Genomic DNA, 24,086 nt, shown 5'->3' on the forward strand with positions numbered 1-24,086 from the left:
CTGGGAACTGAATAGAATGTGTGGGGGGCAAAGGGGCCATTTTATATGGCCCTAGATGACCAGTTGGCTTGCTGAAAAGCAGCTGACAGCCACCAAAAAGGTCCATGACCTGCTCCAACTCTAGTCGGCCAGCACACAGGGAAAGTTGGGGAGCAGCAAGGTCAGTCGGCCAGTATTTGGACCAGCCAACAAGCACAGGACAGCCTCCCACACCTGGAAAAATAGGGAAAAATATGGAGAGTGGGGAAACACCTAAATCGGGCGGGCACACCCACAACAGAGGCCCTGGTGTAAATATACAGACAAGAGATGAGTGCTAATAGATACAGCTCAACCCAGTATACCACAGGTGTTCCCTCAGTATGTGGGACAACCCATACCCGTTTTATAGACAAGTGTGGATCCCAATTTTTTACATGCTTTTTCTCAGTTTGCTGCTCCGTATTCTCAGTATACGGGCTATGTGCAACCTCCTCTACCTTCGACACAACCTTCTCCTATTCCTCAACCTCCTCCATCTCCACAAGTGGATACTTTGTATGCCACTATACTTGATCTGCAACGACAACTCACGGAGCTACGCTTCCAGGCTCCCCAAGCTTCAACTAGTAATCCTCCTCCTCTGCAAGTGCCTTTTCATCTGGAATTGTTTTCCGGTGAGAAGAAAGAGTGCGAGGAGCTTTACTTGGATAGCTGGCTTGGGAAGTGGACCGCCTTTTTTGATCTGTACAGATACACTGATGCTCAGCGTGTTAGTCATATTTCTCAATGTAATATGCGGAAGCTTCGGAGAAGGATCGGTACTTCAAAACTCAGAAATCAGCACTCTTTTTGCGACGGAATTAACGCACAAACTGAAAGGAGATGTGCAGAAAATAGAGAGAGAAGGGGGAGATGGAGAGGACACAATATTGGGTCCCAATTACCCTCTGTAGGGCCCCCACCATGGATGGTGTATTTGCTTTATTAGAATGATGTAAATCTGAAAACAAATACAGGAAACATGACCTTTTCTTGGTTGGAAAATCTTGCCCTTGACCTTCAGTCCTTCACCCCTTTGCGTTAGCAACTTCTTGGCTGTCCTGGACCTTGTTTGCTTGGAGCACTTGGTGAATTATGAGATGGCTTCATTGATTCTTGGCTGGAGTATTTATACTCCCTTTAGCATCCAGTCAGCCAGCTTCATAAAGCCTCACGACTAGGTTTTTTTTAATAAAATGCTTTCACATTATGAATCATGCTGGCCACTCTGCGCATGCTTGTGTGGGTCAGTACCAGGCTGCTGGGCACTCTGCGCATGGGTGTGGGACTGCCCCCTACACCTGGCCGACCTGCTGGATAGGGCTTTTAGCCCTGTCGGTTGCCTGTCCAGAAGCACTAAAGCTGGCCGACAGCCCTTCCAGCCCATGCCATGGCTGGTGGGCACAGCTTGGGCCCTCCTGGCCCCTTGGGGGTGGTTCTACACCTCCCCCATGCCCACACTACAAGTGCAAACCTTCGCACTGGGGTAGCCCTATGGGCTGGCCCCATCTCTACATGCAAACCTACATGCCCACAGAGGTCTGGCATCCAGTTGCAAACTAGATACACAGAACATCTGACATCATTCCAGAGGGAGACTCACAGCGCGGACTGGCACTGCTTCATGTGCAGGACAGTGCACACCTGACCTTGGACTCATGTGCAGGACAATGCACACCTGACCTCGGACGACTAAGATGGATCCCTGGCTGACTCGTCCCGGACTGGGCTCATTTGGGACCAGTTCACCATCCCAGGTCCTGCACCTTCTGTAGAGAAATGTCTACGTGGCATCCAAGTTTGGGATGCACGTGACATTCCCTTCTGCTTAACTTGACGGAAGCTGCATAGCCTCCAAATAATCCGTCAATAATGCCGGATAGTCTTCGAAAAATTCTTTGTCGAGCCATACCGCTTCATGAGTTCCTCGGTCCTGAAACTTCGTGAGGAACTGTTGTAGTCTTCGGCCTGAGCCATGCTTGAAACGGTGCAGAAGGATCTGTTCTGGAACCATTACTTCTGCTTCATCAATAATGTCTGGTTCCACTTCGTCTTTGACCTCTGAAGGGGGTGGACTTGCATATGGCTTTAACCAACTGACATGAAATACATCATGCATAGTCCAACTCGGAGGTAGCTTTAACTGCATAGACACCTCATTAATCTTCTTCCAGATACGTCCACTTCAGATGATACACCTGAAGCTCCTACATTCTGGTTCTACCTATCTTCTACTGGTTCATGGTCTTTATCTGTTTGCCTCTTCTGGATCTAGCCCTGAGAATGTCCATGGCATCTGTGATGCACATGACATGTCGGTGCAAAGGTATCCTCGTAGTCGATGCCTGGCCGCTGAGCATAACCTTTAGCCACAAGTCTGGCTTTGTGTTTGTCCACCGACCCATCTGACGCATATTTGGTCTTAAAGACCCATTTGACACCAATGACTGACCGCTTCGACGGCCTCGGTACCAACTCCCATGTGTTGTTCTTCTCGATGGCATCAAGTTCCACCTGCATGGCTTTCCTCCAAGTATCCTGTGAGAGGGCTTCCTTGACGGAAGTGGGCTCCTTGTCCCGCATAATACGAGACATCAGAGCATAGTTTACCTGAAGAAGCTCCGCTGTATTGCTTTTGTCTCGGACTCTGTGTGATCCTCGAGGGCCGTCCTCTGTGGTCCACTCGGAGGGTAACTCCGTGACACCTGACTCCCGAAGGGTGTCCAACAACCACCTAGGTACTCGAACAGATCGTGGAGCCTCCTGCGGAGGCAGGGGCTCTACTCCAGCTGCGGGCCCAACCTCCTATGTTGACTGAGGATGATCAACTGGAGCAATGGTCTGGGAATCATCATCAGACTCTTCTGGATCTCCAAGAAGTTGCGGCTCCTCTCGACAGTGGATACTGGAACATGCTCATCAAAGACCACATCCCGGCTGACGACAATCTCATTGCTATCTGGATCATACAATCTGTATCAATTGGAAAGAGAATTATACCCCACAAATATAAGCTTGCGGGACTTGGAGTCAAGCTTCCCCCTCTGCTTCTTCGGAATATGTACATACGCATCACTCCCAAAAACACGGAAGTGCAAGACATCAGGTTTCCTGCCAAAGTATGCCAAAGTCATGTTAGGTACTAAAGTCGTCGGAGATCGGTTGAGGGTATGGACAGTCGTTGCCACAACCTCTCCCCAAAGTGGACGAGGAAGATCACGATGCTCTAGCATGGTCCTCGCCATCTCCACCACAGTCCTGTTTTTGCGTTCTACAACTCCATTCTCTGAGGGCGATCCGGTATTGGCCAGTTCCCTCTTGATGCCATGGTCTGCACAAAATCTGAGAAATACAATCAAGGATAATTCACCTCCTTTGTCAGCCCTGAGAGTCTTTACCTACAATCCAGACTCTTTCTCCACCATCACATGCCAATCCTTGAACCGTGCAAAAGTTTGGTCCTTCTGTGAAAGAAAGTAGACCCACGTGAATCTGGTAGTGTCATCAACAAGCAACAAAAAATAGGGAGATCCTCCCAATGATGGTGTCTGTTGAGGTCCACACAAGTCAGTGTGAATCAACTCCAACGGTTTCGAAGCCCGCCTGGAAGCCGGCTTCAGAAAGGATTCCATGTGCTACTTACCACATATGCAAGAACTGCAACATCCTTGCCTACTGCCAACATCTGGCAAGCCAACCACCATCTGGTCTCGGAAAGCTCGCCGCAGTGCGTCCACATTTAAGTGGCCAAAACGAAAGTGCCACAAATCTCTGACCTGAGAACCTGTCAACGAGGAGAATGCAGAGAGCTTGTAGATACCATTCTCCACACCGCCTTCCCAAACAACTTGGCCAGTCTCACGGTCCCGTAGAGGAACTAAATGCTCCTCAAATTCCACCCGAAAGCCAGTCTTGCATACTTCATGCACTGACAGAAGATGAAAACCCTGAGCAAGGACATAAAGAACACGGGAAGCATGGTTGCCCCCCTTGCCGTCGGGAATAATCTCCATCCAACCCTCACTATGTATCGGAATAGTGGAGTTGTTGCCAATAAAGATGCGACCTGACTCCCATTTCAGATCCAAAAAGATGTCACGGGACGGAGTCATGTGCCTGGAAGCACCACTGTCAAGAATCCATTCCCGGGTATCCTTCGCGGTGAAGCCAACTGCCTCCTCGCTCGAAGACGATGAAGCATCGGAGTCCATCATCTCTAAGTGCACAAATGGGAGTCTTTGCAGCTGAGGCTGAAGAATCAGCACTCTTCCCAATCCGCTTAGGACACTTCCTCCAATAGTGGCCTTTCTCGCCACAATCATTGTAGGATCATTCGGCCTTCAACTTCTCTCGTTCTGAGTCGGGCTTCTTCTCAGAAGACTTCTCCAGTGAAGCCTTCCCTTTGCCCTTGTTGTTATTCCAGCCTTTCGACCGTTGGCCAGTTAAGGCCTCCGAACCTCCGTTGTGAGGAGGTTTCGTGAAACGTTCCTCCTAGTCCAAGACCATGGGCACAAGCTCCTCCCAAGTAATGGTGCTGAGCCTGCCACTCGTAATCAAAGAGGAGTAGAAAGCGGAATACTGAGCATGCAAGTGGGACAGAAAAGTAATGACCATGTCTTCAGATGATCTCTCCTTCCCAGCCTGGTGGACTTCCTGCTGAAGAGCCTGCCGCTTGTTAATGTGCTCCCGTATCGTCGATGACTTTGCAGGGTTCATAACCCGCATCTGCACTTCCAAGGAGATCCTCCTCTTCATGGGTGATACCCTGTTATAAAGAGAAGCTAAGTGCTACCATATGCCTCTGGCCAGCGTCATGTGCTTTACGTGATTGATCACTTGTGGTGTGCAATTGAGGAAAATAAATGACCAGACCCTGGCGTTGACACGATCCCACATCTATGCATGTGCCTCTCGGTCCTTCTTCATCGACAATAACTCCCCTTCCTCTGCTTCCGGCCGAGGAACCCCGATAATGATGAAATCAGCAAGGTCATATGACTCCAGCACAGACTCCATCATCACCTTCCAGATGCCGTAATTGTTCCCGTCCAACTTTACGGGCCACTGGGAACGTGGGGAGAGTCGGGATCTTCACATGCTTCTCAGCCATCTCTAACAAATCTGCCATCACGGGGATGTAACTGAAAAAGGGTAGGTGGGTGGGAAAAAAAAACTCTAAACCTGCAAGTGGCTGTCCAGCACTTTAGCCCGCCTTCCTCTTGCAACTTCTCTTCCCGAACAGTCCAAACAGTCCACCAATCAGCAACAAAACTATCCCCCTCTTGCTCAGAAAACTCCCAAGATCTATCAAGAGCCTAGGGCTCTGATAACATGTCAAAATACAAAGCAGAAATGATAACCAAACTTGAGACCACAAGAGCAAGTAGAGTGCAGAAAATAGACAGCACAAGAGAAGGAGAGAGATAGGCGTATAACTCTTCTCTATACACAAGATCCCGAGAAATAACTGAATGAGTACAATGTGGGGCAATGGGGCCTATTTATATGGCCCCATCATGCAATCAGCCAGCACTAGTGGCCCTCACGACTAGGCACATCCAGTCGGCCAGCAGTGAAAAATACCACGACCCCTCCTAATGAAGTCGGCCAGCTCCTGGTACACGAGTGCAATCGGCCAGCATCAGAGGCTCCTGCCAGCCTGTGGCAGCCACCCACATTATCAAAAAAATGGGGAAAAAATACGGGGAGTGAGGAAAAATGATAAAACACCTATACAGGGCCGGCACACCCACAACAGAGGCCCTCGTGTCTGATGAAGACAGGAGATGACTTCTAACACCCCCTCTCAGCTCCTGGCTGTGAAATCAACCCAAGGGAGCTGGGAGTGCCGCCTGAGCATAGCCTGAGGTAGATCTCCTCGTGTCTGGATCTCCTCCCCAATCTGAGTCACTCCAACCTTGAAGTCTGACTCCCTCCCCTCCTGTGTAAAAGAGTCCTAGATTCTTCGTACTCTGCAGATACCGCAAGATCCGCAATCTTGCATCCCAATGAGACTTCAATGGCGTCTGCATAAAAGAGCTCAACAGCCCCACGGAGAAGCTCAAGTCCAATCTGCTGTTCAGCAACCAGATCAATGAACCAACCAACTTCCGATACTGCGAGGCATCAACTCGCTCACAAGGATCATTAACGGTTAACTTTGTGTTGGGGTCCATCGGCGAAGTAATAGGCTTGCAGTTCTCCATCCCAAAGGCCTCAAGCAACTCATGAACATACCACTGCTGAGAGACAAAAAATCCCCTCTCGGTCTGCCAGATCTCCAATCCCAAAAAGAAGTGGACTAAGCCTAAGTCGGTCATCTCAAACTCCTTTGACAAGGCAGCCTTCGTCACACCAATGTGCTCCACATGACCGCCGGTGAGAATGAGATCATCCACATAAAGGATGATAATCGTAACCATGCCGCGTTCCCGAAAGAGATACAGGTTAGGATCTGCAACGGAGCTCTGAAATCCAGTCCAAACAAAGAAGGAATCAATCTTTTTATTCCAAGCCCTGGGAGCCTCCTTAAGACCATACAAGGCCTTACGTAACCTGTAAACCATCCCTTCTGATCCTGGAAGAACAAAGCCTGGAGGCTGCTCAACATACACCTCCTCCTGCAAGTCACCATTAAGGAACGCAGATTTTACATCCATTTGATACACGGGCCACCTCTCAGAAGAAGAAAGGGCAAGAATGGTCCGAATCGTGGACATCCGTGCTATCGGTGCAAAGGTATCCTCGTAGTCGATGCTTGGCCGCTGAGCATAACCTTTAGCCACAAGTCTGGCTTTGTGTTTGTCCACAGACCCATCTGACGCATATTTGGTCTTAAAGACCCATTTGACACCAATGACTGACCGTTTCGACGGCCTCGGTACCAACTCCCATGTGTTGTTCTTCTCGATGGCATCAAGTTCCACCTACATGGCTTTCCTCCAAGTATCCTGTGAGAGGGCTTCCTTGACGGAAGTGGGCTCCTTGTCCCGCATAATACGAGACATCAGAGCATAGTTTACCTGAAGCTCTGCTGTATTGCTTTTGTCTCGGACTCTCTGTGATCTTCGAGGGCCGTCCTCTGTGGTCCACTCGGAGAGTAACTCCGTGACACCCGACTCCCGAAGGGTGTCCAACAACCACCTAGGTACTCGAACAGACCGTGGAGCCTCCTGCGATTGCGGGGGCTCTACTCCAGCTACGAGCTCAACCTCCTGTGTTGGCTGAGAGTGATCAACTGGAGCAATTGTCTGGGAATCATCAGCAGACTCTTCTGGATCTCCAAGTGGTGGCGGCTCCTCGACAGTGGATACTGGAACATGCTCATCAAAGACCACATCCCGGCTGACGACAATCTCATTCCTGTCTGGATCATACAATCTGTATCCCTTGGAAAGACAATTATACCCCACAAATATAAGCTTGCGGGACTTGGAGTCAAGCTTCCCCCTCTGCTTCTTCGGAATATGTACATACGCATCACTCCCAAAAACACGGAAGTGCAAGACATCAGGTTTCCTGCCAAAGTATGCCTCAAACGGAGTCATGTTAGGTACTGAAGTCGTCGGAGATCGGTTGAGGGTATGGACAGCCGTTGCCAGAGCCTCTCCCCAAAGTGGACGAGGAAGATCACGATACTCCAGCATGGTCCTCGCCATCTCCACCACAGTCTTGTTTTGCGTTCTACAACTCCATTCTCTCAGGGCGATCCGGTATTGGCCAGTTCCCTCTTGATGCCATGGTCTGCACAAAATCTGAGAAATACAATCGAGGAGAATTCACCTCCTTTGTCAACCTTGAGAGTCTTTACCTACAATCCAGACTCTTTCTCCACCATCACGTGCCAATCCTTGAACCGTGCAAAAGCTTGGTCCTTCTGTGAAAGAAAGTAGACCCACGTGAATCTGGTACAGTCATCAACAAGCAGCATAAAATAGATAGATCCTCCCAATGATGGTGTCTGCTGAGGTCCACACAAGTCAATGTGAATCAACTCCCAACGGTTTCGAAGCCCGCCTGGAAGACTGCTTCGGAAAGGATTCCCTGTGCTGCTTACCACGTATGCAAGAACTGCAATGTCCTTGCCTACTGCTAACATCTGGCAAGCCAACCACCATCTGGTCTCGGAAAGCTCGCCGCAGTGCGTCCACATTTAAGTGGCCAAAACGAAAGTGCCACAGATCTCCGACCTGACAACCTGTCAACGAGGAGAATGCAGAGAGCTTATAGATACCATTCTCCACACCGCCTTCCCAAACAACCTGGCTAGTCCCACGGTCCCGTAGAGCAATTGAATGCTCCTCAAATTCCACCCGAAAGCCAGTCTTGCATACTTCATGCACTGACAGAAGATGAAAACCCTGAGCAGGAACACAAAGAACACAGGAAGCATGCTTGCCCCCCTTGCAGTCGGGAATAATCTCCATCCGGCCCTCACTATGTATCGGAATAGTGGAGTTGTCGCCAATAAAGATGCGACCTGACTACCGTTTCAGATCCAAAAAGATGTCACGGGACGGAGTCATGTGCCTGGAAGCACCACTGTCAAGAATCCATTCCCGGGTATCCTTCGCGATGAAGCCAACTGCCTCCTCACTCGAAGACAATGAAGCATCGGAGTCCATCATCTCTAAGTGCACAAATGCAGGAGTCTTTGCAGCTAAGGCTGAAGAATCAGCACTCTTCCCAGTCCGCTTAGGACACTTCCTCCAATAGTGGCCTTTCTCGCCACAATCCTTGCAGGATCGTTCGGCCTTCACCTTCTCTCGTTCTGAGTTGAGCTTCTTCTCAGAAGACTTCTCCGGTGAAGCCTTCCCTTTGCCATTGTTGTTATTCCGGCCTTTCGACCGTTGGCTAGTTAAGGCCTCCGAACCTCCGTTGCGAGGAGGGTTCGTGAAACGTTCCTCTTGGTCCAAGACCATGGGCACAAGCTCCTCCCAAGTAATGGTGCTGAGCCTGCCACTCGTAATCAAAGAGGAGTAGAAAGCGGAATACTGAGCAGGCAAGTGGGACAACAAAGTAATGGCCATGTCTTCAGATGATATCTCCTTCCCAACCTGGAGGACTTCCTGCTGAAGAGCTTGCCGCTTGTTAATGTGCTCCCACATCGTCAATGATTTTGCAGGGTTCATAACCCGCATCTGCACTTCCAAGGAGATCCTCTTCATGGGTGATACCCTGTTATAAAGAGAAGCTAAGTGCTGCCATATGCCTCTGGCCAGCGTCATGTGCTTTACGTGATTGATCACTTGTGGTGTGCAATTGAGGAAAATAAATGACCGGACCCTAGCGTTGACACGATCCCACATCTGTGCCTGTGCCTCTCGATCCTTCTTCATCGACAGTAACTCCCCTTCCTCTGCTTCCGGCCGTGGAACCCCGATAACGATGAAATCAGCAAGGTCATATGACTCCAGCACAGACTCCATCATCACCTTCCAGATGCCGTAATTGTTCTCGTCTAACTGACAGTCCACTGGGAACGTGGGGAGAGTCGGGATCTTCACATGCTTCTCAACCATCTCTAGCAAATCTGCCATCGCGGGGATGTAACTGAAAAAGGGTGGGTGGGTGGGAAAAAAAAACTCTAAAATTGCAAGTGGCTGTCTAGCACTTTAGCCCGCCTTCCTCTTGCAACTTCTCTTCCCGAACAGTCCAAACAGTCCACCAATCAGCAATGTAACTATCCCCCTCTTGCTCAAAAAACTCCCAAGATCTATCAAGAGCCTAGGGCTCTGATACCATGTCAAAATACGCAGCAGAAATGATAACCAAACTTGAGACCACAAGAGCAAGTAGAGTGCAGAAAATAGACAGCACAAGAGAAGGAGAGAGATAGGCGTATAACTCTTCTCTATACACAAGATCCCGAGAAATAACTGAATGAGTACAATGTGGGGCAATGGGGCCTATATATATGGCCCCATCATGTAGTCGGCCAGGACTAGTGGCCCTCATGACTGGGCACATCCAATCCACCAGCAGTGAAAAATACCATGACCCCTCCTGATGAAGTCGGCCAGCTCCTGGAACACATGAGTGCAGTCGGCCAGCATCAGAGGCTCCTGCCAGCCTGTGGGGGCAGCCACCCACATCATGGAAAAAATGGGAAAAAAAATACGGGGAGTGAGGAAAAATGATAAAACACCTACGGCACACCCACAACAGAGGCCCTGGTGTCTGATAAAGACAGGAGATGACTTCTAACAGTTTCATGGAGCAGTAAGAGGCAGCCAACTATTGCCTTGTCATCTACAGAGGCAGAGTACTGGGTTGCGTCTGGTGCTGCTTGCGAGGTGGTGAGAATGCAGAGGTTACTTGGCGGGATTGGGTTTCCACTGGTGGAACCTGCAGTCATCAAGAGGCATTTTGTTTGTGAAAAGATTGTTGCTGATGACATCTTGCTAGAGTTCTATTCGACGGAGGACAGTGCAGTAGACCTCTTCACGAAGTCTCTATCTCAGGCTATGCTCCAGCAGCACTCCAACTCACTGGGGTTGGTTCCACATCCTTGAGTGTTGCGAGGGGGTGTTAGTAGTCATCTCTTGTCTATATATTTACACTAGGGCCTCTGTTGTGGGTGTGCCCGTCCGATTTAAGTGTTTTCTCATTTTTCCCCACTCTCCATATTTTTCTAGGTGTGGGAGGCTGTCATGTGCTTGTTGGCTGGTCCGAATACTGGCCGACTGACCCTGCTGCTCCCCGACTTTCCCTGTGTGCTGGCCGACTTGGAGTTGTTGGCCGACTGAAGTTGGAGCAAGTCGTGGACCTTTTTGGTGGCTGTCGGTTGCTTTTCAGCAGACCGACTAGTCATCTGGGCCCCCCCACACATTGTATTCAGTTCTCGAGATTTTCTCTTGTGTATATAGTAGAGTTATACACGCTTTTCTCTCTCTCTCTCTCTCTCTCTCTCTCTCTCTCTCTCTCTCTCTCTCTAGTGCACTTGCTCTAGGGTTTTCAGATCTTGTCTTCATCTCTGCTGCATATTATGACAGTATCACCACCTTGTGTAGGAGCAACAAATACTGTAGTTACTCCACGTTGAGTTGTAGGAGAGGCTGACAAAGGTCCAGACACCTCCACAGATGAAACCGAGGTATCCATGTATTGGTGCAACAATTAGGATCAACATTAATATCATCATCATCAGCAATAGCACCATTTATATTCACATCATCATCATCATCAACATCATCTATCGCATTGGAGTCTAGAGGACCTGTCGTCGACAACCAACAGGGACTTCCAGCCCGCAGTCGGCAGCCCCTCGGTGACCTAGACAGTAGGCGGCTGATGCCCAAATACTGGCCGACAGCAACAGGGGACATTAAGCACTGCATTTTAATACATTAAACGGTGGTTCTTATCCAACAGTTAGGCCGACAGCTGGCAGCTCGCTGACCAGCACTCCAAGAGCGTATATAAGCATCTCATCATTTTCAGCAATCATGAAGTCATATTTAGTAGTTCATCATTCATTTCAATCTCACCCCTATGGGGCTGATCATAGCCCTAAGTCATGTAAAAGCATCATGTAATCTTTTTGTACGATATTAATACAGAAAATCCTAACACCCAATCTCTCTCTTCTTCTCTCTCCTCTGTCTTAATTATGTTAATTCACATCAATGTTCTTAATCAAGCTTAGGGTTGTGGATCAATGCAACAAGGCTTCCGTGCATGCAACATTGGTATCAGAGCATTCAAGCTCAGCCCACTAAGCAATGTCCCAAGGAAGGTACACAGTTTTCAGCAAGAATGCAACGGGGTAGTAGGAGGAGTGGTCTGCAATAGGCGAAGCCAGAGAAAGCATTCCCTAAGGGTAGGTACGCATACCCAGTACCTCATTAAGCTCTCAGATTCATTTCCAAAGGCCTAGCAACACGCATGATCAGTTCGGACAGGTGACCCGACGTTGTGTCAAGGTTAAGGGAAAGCAAGCATGGAAATGGCAATGAATAGATGCTCAATTCTTCATCAAGACTTGGAAGTGGAGATCAAGAGTGAAGGTGTTCAGACAAAAATATCAATCAATAAAGTCAAAGTTAGTAGGAAGTCAGTGGCACTTCAAGGTCAATAGAAGTCCAGGGAGGAAGGATGACAAAGTGCCCACCCCGTCAAGTTTAGCAGAAGGGAATGTCATGTGCATGCCCGTGCCATGACTAATCTTCGGCATGAGCTATCTTAATCCCTGATTAGTGTAACAATTAGGATCAGCATTAATATCATCATCACCTCTAGGGAACCTGTCAGCAGCCATCAAGGGCTTCCAACCCACAGTCGGTAACCCCTAGGTGATCTAGACAGCAGGCGATTGATGCCCAAATACTGGCCAACAGCAAGGGACATTAAGCACAGCATTTAATACATTAAAAAGTGGTTCTTGTCCAGCAGTTATGGCCGACGGCTGGCAGCTGGCCAACCAGCACTCTAGGAGCATATATAAGCATCTCATCATTTTCAACAATCATAGAATCATATTCAGTAGTTCATCATTCATTTCAGTCATAAGTCATCCAGGGTCACCCCTATGGGGCTGACCATAGCCCTAAGTCATGTACAAGCATCATGTAATCTTTTTGTACCATATTAATAGTAAATACAGAAAACCCTAACACCCAATCTCTCTCTTCTTCTCTCTCCTATGTCTTAATCATGTTAATTAGCATCAATGTTCTTAATCAAACTTAGGGCTATGGATCAGTACAGCAAGGCTTCCGTGCATGTAACAGGTTCTTTCCTCCAGGGCCAAGATCTACGCCTTTTGCTCTTCCAACTTGGTGTTTTGGTTTGCGAGTGCTCGCATCATAGTCTGGAACATCTCGTGCACACTCATGTCTATCGTCCCCGAAGGACTGCCTAGTGCTCCTCGTTCTAGATTTCTTTGTTCTCTCTCTTCATGGAAGTTTGCCATAGTGGGAATAGTCACAAGGATTCCCTTTGGCTGTCCTGACCCTTGGAACGCTTCAGCACTTTGTGAATTGTAAGATTATCAAAAGACTAAATAGCCTAGGCTTAAATAGTCATCAAAGAAGTTGGTCAGTGGATGGGTCGGCCTGTTTATTTGTCTTCCACGACATGCATTAATGCATTTAAATAGGCGCCTTTTGCTGTTGTTGATTGGCCGCCTTTTCCTACTGCTGTCCAGCCTGCGCATGCCACCTTGCTGGGCTGTCTGCCCATGGGCTAGCCAGCAGTCTGGCCGCCTTGCTGTCCAGGCCCTTCTAGGCCTGGTGCCCAGCCATGGGTTTGGCTGTTGGGCATTGGCCATGGGCCTCTTGGCCCTAAGGGTAGCCCACAAGGATTACCCCCTTCTAGGCAAGGGTCTAATACTCTTTGCAGGCAACGACGGAGCTTTTCTATCCATCCAAGCCAGTTTAGGGTTTCCAAGCGCATGGTAGATTTAAATAAGCTCCAGAAGACGACTGCAAGGCCAAGGACGAAAATTTGGAGGGCTTACCTGCAGGACGCTATTGCAGTAGCAGGTGTTTCCGAAATTCTCGAGCCCAAAGTAACGCTCCCCTTCCGGAAACTGATCGCCCAGCGCCTTCTCCAGCTTTGATCCAGATATCCCCATGGCTGCCTTCTGATGATGATATGCACTTGGCAATCTGATCGATGCTAGATCCTTGATTTATTTAATGTATGAGGAAGGAGAGTATTCAACGCATAGAGACGTGGGCGCTACGGCTAGGGTCTTCACATCAAATTAAACAGCACGTTAATCTAAGCAAAGATCATGTGACCTCCTATCTTGACACACAAAACTAGCACACGTGTGTGTGTGAGAGAGAGAGAGAGAGTGTGTGTGTGTGTGTGTGTGTGTGATAGGGGGGAGAGGCATTGTTCATGGAAAAAAAGGGAAGTAATACTTACATTTTCAGAAAGTGTTGGTCTCTACTGCCTTTGATTACTCTTGATGGCTCAAAGATTGCATGCGGTTCAATGGTGTGAAACTGGATAAAGGTTCAATGGTGTGAAACTGGATAAAGGGTCAGCCAAGGCCCTATATTTAGAGTTAAGGAAGACTAAACTGGATATTGAATATTGCAATAAAACCTAGAAAGGAGGAACTTGGAGGAAGAGGTGGAAGCTCAATTTGGAGTCAAACATACCCTTGAAGTTTCAGGTTTTCTTATGGAGAGTTTGCTTGGTAGCTCTTCCCATTGGGTCCAAACTCCTTCAAAGGAATTTCACCTCAGGTTGCTGCTCAAGATGCAGCTTTGGAAGATGGAAGGCATGCCTTCTGGGACTGCCCTGCTATCAGGGGCTCTTGGTTTAAAATTGGGAAATGGGTAGCCAAGTCTTTGGGGGTGTAGGGTCTTTGGGGGATTGGGTCTTAGGTAGGATAGCGGAATCTGAAGAAGTTACTAACCTGCTTTTTAATATTATTAGATATGGATGCCTATGGGAACTATGGATATCTAGGAATAGCATTGTGTTTCAGAAAGGGGGGGGAAACTAGTATAAATGTGACTGAATTGATGTATAAATGTACTCACCTATGTTGGTCTGTATATCATATTAACGAACTTAATGATGCTAACATGTTTCAGGCAATACACTCTTTGCATAATGGGATCAACCAATTTACAAATCAGCAGATCTTTATACATACTAGGATTGCCTGACATTTGGTTGTATACATGGCTACTTAGGTTATGATGTGAAGATCAAACCTCCCAAGTTTGGGCTAAAGACCAAAAGATGGTACCTCAAAGAAAAGCACCCCATCTACACATTTGTGGCCTTTATTGAGAATCCTCTGGGCGGTCAAGGTGTGGACTAACAAGTATATCTTAGAAAGACTTCCTCCCAAAGGCTACACCATTGAAGTTATGATGATTGTCTGCATGCAGCTAGGATATCATGTGTCTTGGAGTCAATCCTCATTTGTATAGGAGGATGAAAGATGGGAAATGTTATGTAAACTGCTCAACTGTAATGTATATGAGTTAGAATAGGCTTGGGGTCATAGGTTCTTTTTGTATCAGTTTGTAAAGACTCTTCAAAACTGTAAAATCTTCCATCAGTAGTAATAATATAAATATCTTTCCCAAAAAAAAGATCCAATGTAGTACGAGGATCATGGGATATTGAACCATGAAAAAGACTTAAAAACTCAAAAAGAGACTTTGCTCATGTGAGCATGAGTGAAATTAGTAGGATCAAAGAGGGGAGACATGCCCTCATCCACACTACGCACAATATCTAATATGGTAAGAGTCTATGACTAATGAGAGGCTCACTATGCACACACATGCATGAAAAAAAGTCATGGAAAACAGCTAACAACTCACTAAGCCATGCACACACATGCATGAAAAAAAGTCATGGAAAATAGTTGACAACTCAACTCACTAAGGTATGCACACACATGCATGAAAAAAGTCATGGAAACAGCTGACAACTCACTAAGCCATGCATATGCTCGCCATGCATGCACATGCATGAGAAAAAGTCATGGAAAGTAGCTGACAACTCACTAAACCATGCATAGGCTCTTAATTTTTCATCTTATCCATAGATATATATTGGATGCATCCTATACTATGCTTAACACCACTCGTAGTATAGGGGATATGTAAATTGGTAGCGGTCAAGGGTGAGTGGAGGGCGAGAAAACATAGGCACGAACTCTGAGCGCTTAGAGTTGTGCAAAAACTAGGTGCCAGGGCTACTGGTGCATGCCGCCCACACAATAGTGGTACCTTCCCTATGTGCGAGTCCTCTCTGAGAGACAACTGAAGCATGGAACCTCCGAGCTGGCACTGATGCTTGTAGAAACCAAGAGCACACCCATCATGCAATAAACAGTCGCATAAGACGTTAGCATGGAGCCTCTGGCCTTCTGAACTTTGGAACCTCCTACCCCCATCGCTCATATGCTGACAAGCTCATACTGGGATCCATCGACGAGAAAACCATGCGTGAGCTCCAGCAACAAGCGGTTTTGCCAATGAACTCTGCTATAGAAAACACAAACACCCTTTGTTGATGTTGCCCCCTCCCCCAAGAAGACATTTTGCTCCAAGATTGACCATGGATCGCATCTGCTTAGAATTCAAGTGAACCAGTGTGAATGTGGGGTGAGTTTCCACAAACAACGATTTCAAGAAATTGTTCACAGTAGTATTCCAAGGGAAGTTCTAACTTTGGAAGTTTCACTTCACCAGGAAGGGCTTTTACCAAGTCATGGTGGTGGCCAGCGAAGCCCAACATGACATCCTTTGTTATAGCTCCTCCTCATACCATGGTGGTCTGGTGCATGTCATGCCTTGGTTCCTCTCCTTCTACCTTGAGTAGATTCTACAGAACTAGTGTGGAACACGTCACTCTTGATAGCATCGAATTTACGATGGTGGCTATTAATTTCAGTGCCTTCCTAGATTCATGCTACAAGTGCAAGGAAAGTAGCCATATTGCTAAAGAATGCCCCCATATGCTGGATAGCTCCTCCCCCTCTGTGTCCCAGGGGAGCAAGATACCAGAGTCGCCTCCCTTGCCCTCCCGCCGCCCAAGGAAGGGACCACTAAAGGCCCTGAAGTCCCTCCCCCTAAAGGAACTACCATGGAAATGGAGTCCCTCCCTGAAGTCCTTCCCCCTAAAGGAACTACCATGGATATGGAAGCAAAATTCTCTCATAAGCAAGAGCGCTCACGTGCTAGAGAGGAGTTCGAGCTCTGAAGGTAAGCCCCCTTCCCTCAAAACCCCTCCTATAGTCAAAGAAAACTCCCTTTTGGACGAGCTCGGGCAACTCTCCCTCAAGAAGGAGGCGAGATCCCGAACCTTGGAAGTCTTAAATCATTATGTAACTCTCGAGGATCTTGACCGGACTGTGAAACCCTAGTCAAGATGGTCACCCCTATACACTTCGTTAGTTGCGTGCCCCATCAAACATGCAAACTCCTCTCCTAGAATGTGAGGGGCAACCAAGAAAAAGGAATGTTGTAGGCTATGGTACAAATATGACCCAGGCTTTCTATGTTTACAAGAACTGAAAATTGGCAACCATAAACAACTCCATCTTAGCAGGGGTGGAACTACTAGATTCATTAGCGCTCCCCCCATGCCAAGGGGGTGGCGTAGCCACCTACATGAAAGACAAATGGGAAATCCAGAATGTGTATAGACACAATGAGGGTGCCTTCCTCTTGGTAGAGGTAAGATTCAATAACATCAGTCTTGTTGTATGTAATGTTTACGCCACCCAATGAGTCCTTAAACAAGACAAGGATCTGGTCTAAAATGTTCAGCTTGCTCTCAGACAAGAATGGTATCCCGGTGGGGGACTTCAACATGGTTAAAGATCCCAGGGACATATTGCATGCTAAAATTAACTGTGTGCCAAGGAGTATGACACTTGGCAGTCCCTCAAAACAAACATGCAAAATAGTATATGCCAAAGAACTCTCAAAGAGCACTGATGTAGGGTTGTACACATGAACTAATAGACAACTACCTTCGGCCAAGCAAGCAGGCTGATTGGATAGATTCTACCTGTTGGTGGGTGGTGGTCCCCCCTACCCTTTGATGTGAAACCAAGTCTGGACACAGTAACCTCTAATCATGTTCCCCTTGTTAGCCTGTTTAGCCTGTTGTGAATAGCCCTACACGGGCACTTTTTACCTTGTGCTAGTAGGGTTTTTTTTCCCGTGTGAATACACTCTTGTGTGTTAACCACATCAGCCCTAGGGCTAGGGCTTCTATTAGTACTCTTGTATTCCACTCATTTCTTATCATCATTATTGCGAGTACTTTTTAGCATCGAGCTTTGCCTCTCTCGCTCTTTGAGCTTCTCTGTCACTTTGTGTGCATGTGTGTCTGTATGAGTGTACATAGCATCTTCTCCCTCATCCAACATTGGTTTCAGAGTTGGTTTTAAAGCTTAGTTGCATAGCGATTAAATGCTCACCATTAATCTCTGAAGTGGAGAAGCTTGGTGTACATTGTTGGTATTTACATCTACACCACTGTACATCCATTCATCTTTGCCGCCCACAAGCTTGGATATGATCTTGCGCTACTACTCACTTTCTACCACATAACTAGGGTTTCTACCTCTTATATGTGCATTGGTCAGCTTTTCTTTATGCTACCATACATTTTGGCCAACCTCACACACTAGCACTACACTCAGCTTAAGCTTTCAAAAGCTTTCGGCATTGGATTTCTGTATCCCACAGAGTTTTGTTGTTTTTGTTATTGTTGTTGCTATTTGAATACTGGTGTTTAGCTTTCGGTATTGGGCTTCTGAGTCTGTTGATTCTACCTGGATAGCCATTCAACACTCCTTTTGGCATTGGACTTCTGTGTCCCAATTGATTCTACCTGGTTAGCCACGTCCGTCAGCTTGGCATGGTTAGCAGATCAGCCATTGGCTTTTCTCAGTTAGCATTTAAACATTTAGAATTCATCTTCAGCTTGAGTTGTACTTGATGATTGATTAGCCATTCAGCTGCTTTTGTCGGTTTTGCCCTGTCAATAATTGAACTTTGGCTTCTAGCTTTCGGCATCAAACCTTCTTGTCCATCAGTTGTTTCAGTCGACTTTGCCCGGTCAACCGTTCAACGTTTGGCTTTCCTCATTCAACCATTCTGCTTCAGGCATTCTGCATTAATGCATTCAACTTCAACATTTAGCTATTCAGTTATTTCGGCTTTAGCTTTGAGCATTTAGCGCTTGGCTTACAACATTCAGCATTCGGCTCTCTGGCTTTCACATTCGGCCTCAGCACTTAGCCATTTAGCCTTTTGGCTTTAGGCTTTCTACTTACAGGTCTTGGCTTCAGCCTTTAGCATTCAATGCTTGGCTTTCAACTTTCATCGTTCTACTAGGCTTTCCATAGTTAGCTTTTAGTTCTTGGCTTCTGCATTCAGCTTTCAACGTTTGATTGTGGCCTCTGAGTTAATAGCTTGGCTTTCAACTTTTAGCTCTTCGCATTCAGCAATAATCAGCTTTCAATGCTTGGCGTTGGGCATTCAACTTTGAATCACCTTCAGCGTGTTCTGGCTTCAGCACAACAGCCACCAATAGCTTTTAGTCCTTCAGTTGTTGTCAGCATTCAGTAGTTTGGGTTTACTCCATTGGCCCGATTCACCTTCTTCGCCGGGTTTACCCATTAGTAGTCGCCTTTCTGCTTTGGCGCTCTGCTTTCGGTATCCAGATTTTGGACTTCCACCTTCAACATTCAGCTTTTGACTTGCAACTTCCATAAGATGATTCAGTTAGACAATTCATTGGCATTTGACTTTCAGCTTCCATTAGCTGATTAAGTTAGTCGATTTAGCACCCATCCATCAGCCGATTCAGATTACGTCCGTTAGCTGCTTCAACATCCGTCCATCAGTAGCAACAACTGGTTTTATGTCCGTCAGTTAGTCAATTCTGATTTGAGGACTCCGCTTTTTAGCTTTAGACCTGCTGCTGACGCCATATCAGCTTCTGACCTACTGATGCCACGTCAACTTCTGACCCATTGACCTATTGACTCCACGTTAGCTTTTCGACCTTATGACGCCACGTCAGTGCTGCTGACCTGCTAATGCCACATTAGCAGATTTCGACCTAAAGATTATGCCCACCAATTCTGCTTGCAGCTTCAAACCTGTAGATTGCTGATTTGGATATGCGTTACTTGTCTTGGTCACCCTAACTTCACCTCTTGAAGGGGGGAATACTTGTCACATGCAGGATTGTAAGTTATTGCTTCATCTGACGCAGAATTTGCATGATGCTATTATGCTTGACATTGATTCTAGAGCTGATTCGTACTCTGAATCGTAATTTTCAGTTGGTGATATGCCTAACATTGATCCTGGTGATGATTTGTCCTCAGCTGATTATGCTTTATAGTAGTTGTCAACAGAGTTGTCTCTATGGCTTATTGCATTTGAGAGGGGACACATAATATGTACTGCTGATGGTGATGTCTGTCTTATGCACTTAACCTCTCAGTTGTGCTTTGTCTTAGAGACATACCTATATTCAGTGATGTTTACTTCTTGAGATGTATTACTTATGCTAAACCAGATCCTTGTTTAAGTCACCTAACCTTTGCAACTCATTGACATGGATGCTAATGAAGTCAGACTGTTACATTATTTAGCTTGGTTGCCTTGTCACTATGCATAATTCAGGGTTTCTTTACTTTAATCTGTGTGGGATTACACATCCTTTTTACATTGCTATGCTGAGAGGTTGCCTTATACTCTCATGGTCTGGTTGGATTTATGCCTTTGTTAGATTTGTTGTATCATCCCACTCCATGCTAATTCCACCTTGTTGGCTTGTCCATTTGCAAAGTTGAGCTTGTTTTGGCTCTGAATTAGTCCTCTATTGTGCTGTCGCCATTCAGTCAGATTCAACATGTTTTGGCTATGAATCAGTCCTCTATTGTGCTGTCGCCATTCAGTCAGATTCAGAATGTTTTGGCTATGAATCAGTCCTCTATTGTGCTATCGCCATTCAGTCAGATTCAGTAGCCCAACTTTCCCATATTACTGTAATGCCATGGGCGATGCATTAATTGAAGAGGATACAGCCATTTGATCACGTGCTCAAACACACATTGCCTCTGATCCTGCATCTTTTACTGATTCCACCCTTGTTGCTTCTACATTACATGAGGAGCCTCTTTGTCTTCTTGATGCATTGGAAGCTAATCATTGGGTTACAATCAAGCATTCAACCTTCTGCTCCTGCTGACATTCAGCAGATTAAACAAAAATTGGCCTTGGAGATTTGCTCATGACATTACAGCATGTGTTTGATGTTTAAACATTGGGCTTTTGCATAATTTAAGTATCCAATTCATAGCAATCGAGGGGAGCATCCTACTACCTCCAATGAAGCTTTTGATGCTGCGCCTTATCCAGTGAGCTGTTGGATACCTTATTCCATATGCGATACCCATCTTGAAACTTAGTATGTAGTGTCGCAATTGAGCATATTTCAGAATTGCCCCAGCTTTGGCGTTGGCATGTAGTGAATTAGAAATACATTTTCTTTAGGCTGCCTCCACTAATAGCGCTATTGGGCATGATCTTCTGACACTAAGGTGTCTAACCGTGGTAACTATTTCAGACAGTAGCCACTTCAAGTTGTAAAGTTGAGTACAGCACAACATTCATAGCTATTGTGGAATGTGTATGGTTTCGTCGCGTATCGGAGAATCTTGGTATTGGACAGCTATCTTCTACCGCCATTTCTTCATTGACAAACACAACACATTTACAGCTGTGCAGACTGGCTCCATGTAGGAGATATTGCCTTGACCTATGTGCCTGCAGAGGCCAATGTAGCAGATGGGCTTACCAAAAGTCTATGGGGTAGTCTGTTGTAATGCTCCATGCATTATAAGCTTGAGGACTTGTAAGACTAGAACTTGGATTCTCTACCCAACCATATCCCAAGTGGATCCTAAAAAAATGGTTATTGTGAGACCCCTGCCCCCTCTGCACATCGAACTCTGGAGTGCTGGCCAGAGGAAGTAGCAATCTTGCGCGTAGGGACTCGGGGCCTCGCCCACGAATGTCCCAACAAGAGACTAATCCGGCGGTTCTTCGAACTCGAAAAAAAACTTCCCTCACCCAGAAAGCATGGGCGATTCCTCTAGGAAAATCTTCTAACGTAGTCAAGGGCCTTATCTATCCTTTGTATTCTGACCGAACCCGCGGATCACATGGCCGAATCAAGGAGGAACTTGCACTTGGTTCATAGAAATCATCGCTTTTTTCCCCTTAAGCGAGGCACAGCCGTTGATTCTTTCCCATAGAACAAGAATCTTCCTGGGACTTACTTTAACTACCGTAACTTAATCTTAACTGCCCATGGGCAGGTTGGGGCCACTGTATTGGTGGGATCCCTTTTTATTAAAAATTGGTTGTGTTTTGTCCCGGGTACTAGGGAAAAGAGTTCCCAGGCCCCCTAGCCGGCACTCATACAAAATACAAAGTAGACACACCACTTACGCACCCAATACGAAATCGCCTTTTCTCAGATTCAACTATCTTCAAACAGAATTGGAATGAAACCATAGTGTTTCCATCATAATCCTCAAAATTCCAGTTCCATTGTTTTACAATCAAATTGTCATCCGGACTCTCCGTTGAAGACCAGCTAGTCAACTAACGAGATCCAATTTCAAGTTTCTAGTTCACTTCGATAATTTTCACCAATCTATGAATATCTTCGTCGACATACGTATGGATGTCCTAGCAGCCCGCGAGCCCGTGCATCACGCCTGGTCAGAACCCTCTAGGATCCTCCTTAGGTGTCCTAGTACTTCACTCAAGGACCACTTCGTCGGACCTTGTGCACCATTTTCAACCATACCGAGGTTGGTCAAGACCTTGGCGGGCTTTGTCGCCGCGGGAGACATCCTTCAATGACTCCCCACCAGCTATTGCAACATAACTCTCCTTAGATTAAACCATAAGCCAAATGCTTCCTCTAGCATTCTGGCGTAAGATAGTCCTTTACAAAAAATAGAGTTTCTATGCAAGTAAGAATTTTCCATTGAGTTGGTTTCACAAGACCCTTTTTCTCAAAACCCAGAATTTCTTAATGAAAATCACAAATCTCATATGTCGGTGATCCACCCATCAATTACAACGAATTTCTAACCTATTTCTTGATGATTTTGGGTCTTAGGAAAAACTTCTCTAAGTCAGCTGGTTATCCATTCTTTGTACTGAAGAAATGGGAATGGTCACAAGACTTGGTTTGATTTCTGATTCAAGAGATGGGCAGGCATCTTACTGATCTGCCTTTCTCATGTGGTCATGGTCTAGTCTTGAACTACTCGGATTTAATCCCAGATTTATTTCCTAAAGATTTTTCTCCATTTATCTGATAAATTAATTGTGATTTCTAATCATAAAAAATCTAAAATTATGAAATTTCATTCTTTCTTGGGCATAATAGAATCATAAATAATTCTATTTGTAAATAATAGAATTTAACAAGGATATTTCTTCTTCCAGTGATCCTTTTTGTGAATATCCATACCTCATTTATTTAGAATATTCACATAGAAAATTATTCTTTTTTTTCAATTGGACCTAAGCATTCACATGCCCTAAATTATCTACGTAGAATATGGTGAGACTTTTCCTTTTTGATACCAAATTAATTTATGCATTTTCCTAATTAAAAATACGATGAAAAGTCCTCTTTTGATAAATAATTAAAAGTATCCATGTATATACATACCATGAATATACCTATTTTGAAATATGACAAAAATTTCTCTTTAAATATTTAAAATGTTTGTACATAGAATATCGTGAAAATTTCTCTTTTTGCATCTAAATTTTTATGCATGCACTTATAAAAATAAAAATAACAAAAATTTCTCTTTTTTTTATTTAAACATTTATGCATAAATACTATAAATGTATTTTTAAAAAATGTAACAAAATCCTTCTTTTAGCATTAAAATGCTTATGCATGGGATATGATGAGAATTCCTTTTCTTGCATTATCAGTTTTATGCATAGAATTACATTTATTTTTTTTAAATTTTTTTGCCATAGCTTCGTTGTTGTCATCGTTGCATTTTTTGATAATACTCAAAAATTATACTTTTAATATTTACTTCTAATTATCTAAAATATGGTGGGATTCTCTCTTTTAATCTAAAAATTTATTATAAGCATAATTACATTTAAACCTCTTGTTTATTTTTAAAAATATCCATTTATCATTCCTATATGAAAATAATTTCAAAAATGTTAGCATAAACTCTCTTTCAACTTAATTGAATAAATATGAATTTTCTTAATTCTAAACAAGCTTAAAAGAATTAATCCTCATTTTAACTAGATTAAAAATCTTGAAAATGTTTAATCTTCTTCTCTAGCTTGTTAGCCTAGAGTTTTGATTAAGAAAAATGAGATTAATACTAAGATCCATCCCTCCAAGAAGGAATCAATCATAAAGATGAGTAATCTTTCTAAAAGAGAGATTTACTAATCAAAAACATTATATTTAAGCATACAAGATTAGCATTAATCTATTAAACAATATGAATCGCTAAAAGCTTGGTTTTAAGAAAAAAACCA

General features: G+C 45.4%; 1 protein-coding gene across 1 annotated transcript in view; it reads right to left on the minus strand.

Annotated features, from left to right (window-relative positions):
- Window positions 1-13,738, minus strand: part of LOC147622462 (ubiquitin carboxyl-terminal hydrolase 4-like) — a 34,191-nt gene extending 20,453 nt beyond the window's left edge. Inside the window, exon 1 of the mRNA XM_086822038.1 lies at window positions 13,481-13,738. Within this exon, the coding sequence (XP_086678164.1) occupies window positions 13,481-13,597 (117 nt within the window). The 5' untranslated portion in view covers window positions 13,598-13,738. The remainder of the gene's footprint in view (window positions 1-13,480) is intronic.
- Between the last annotated feature and the right edge of the window lie 10,348 nt (window positions 13,739-24,086).

This window comes from Cibotium barometz, chromosome 28, assembly GCF_041138505.1.
Source record: "Cibotium barometz isolate CiBa-2024 chromosome 28, ASM4113850v1, whole genome shotgun sequence".
In the NCBI taxonomy this organism is placed as follows: Eukaryota; Viridiplantae; Streptophyta; class Polypodiopsida; order Cyatheales; family Cibotiaceae; genus Cibotium; species Cibotium barometz.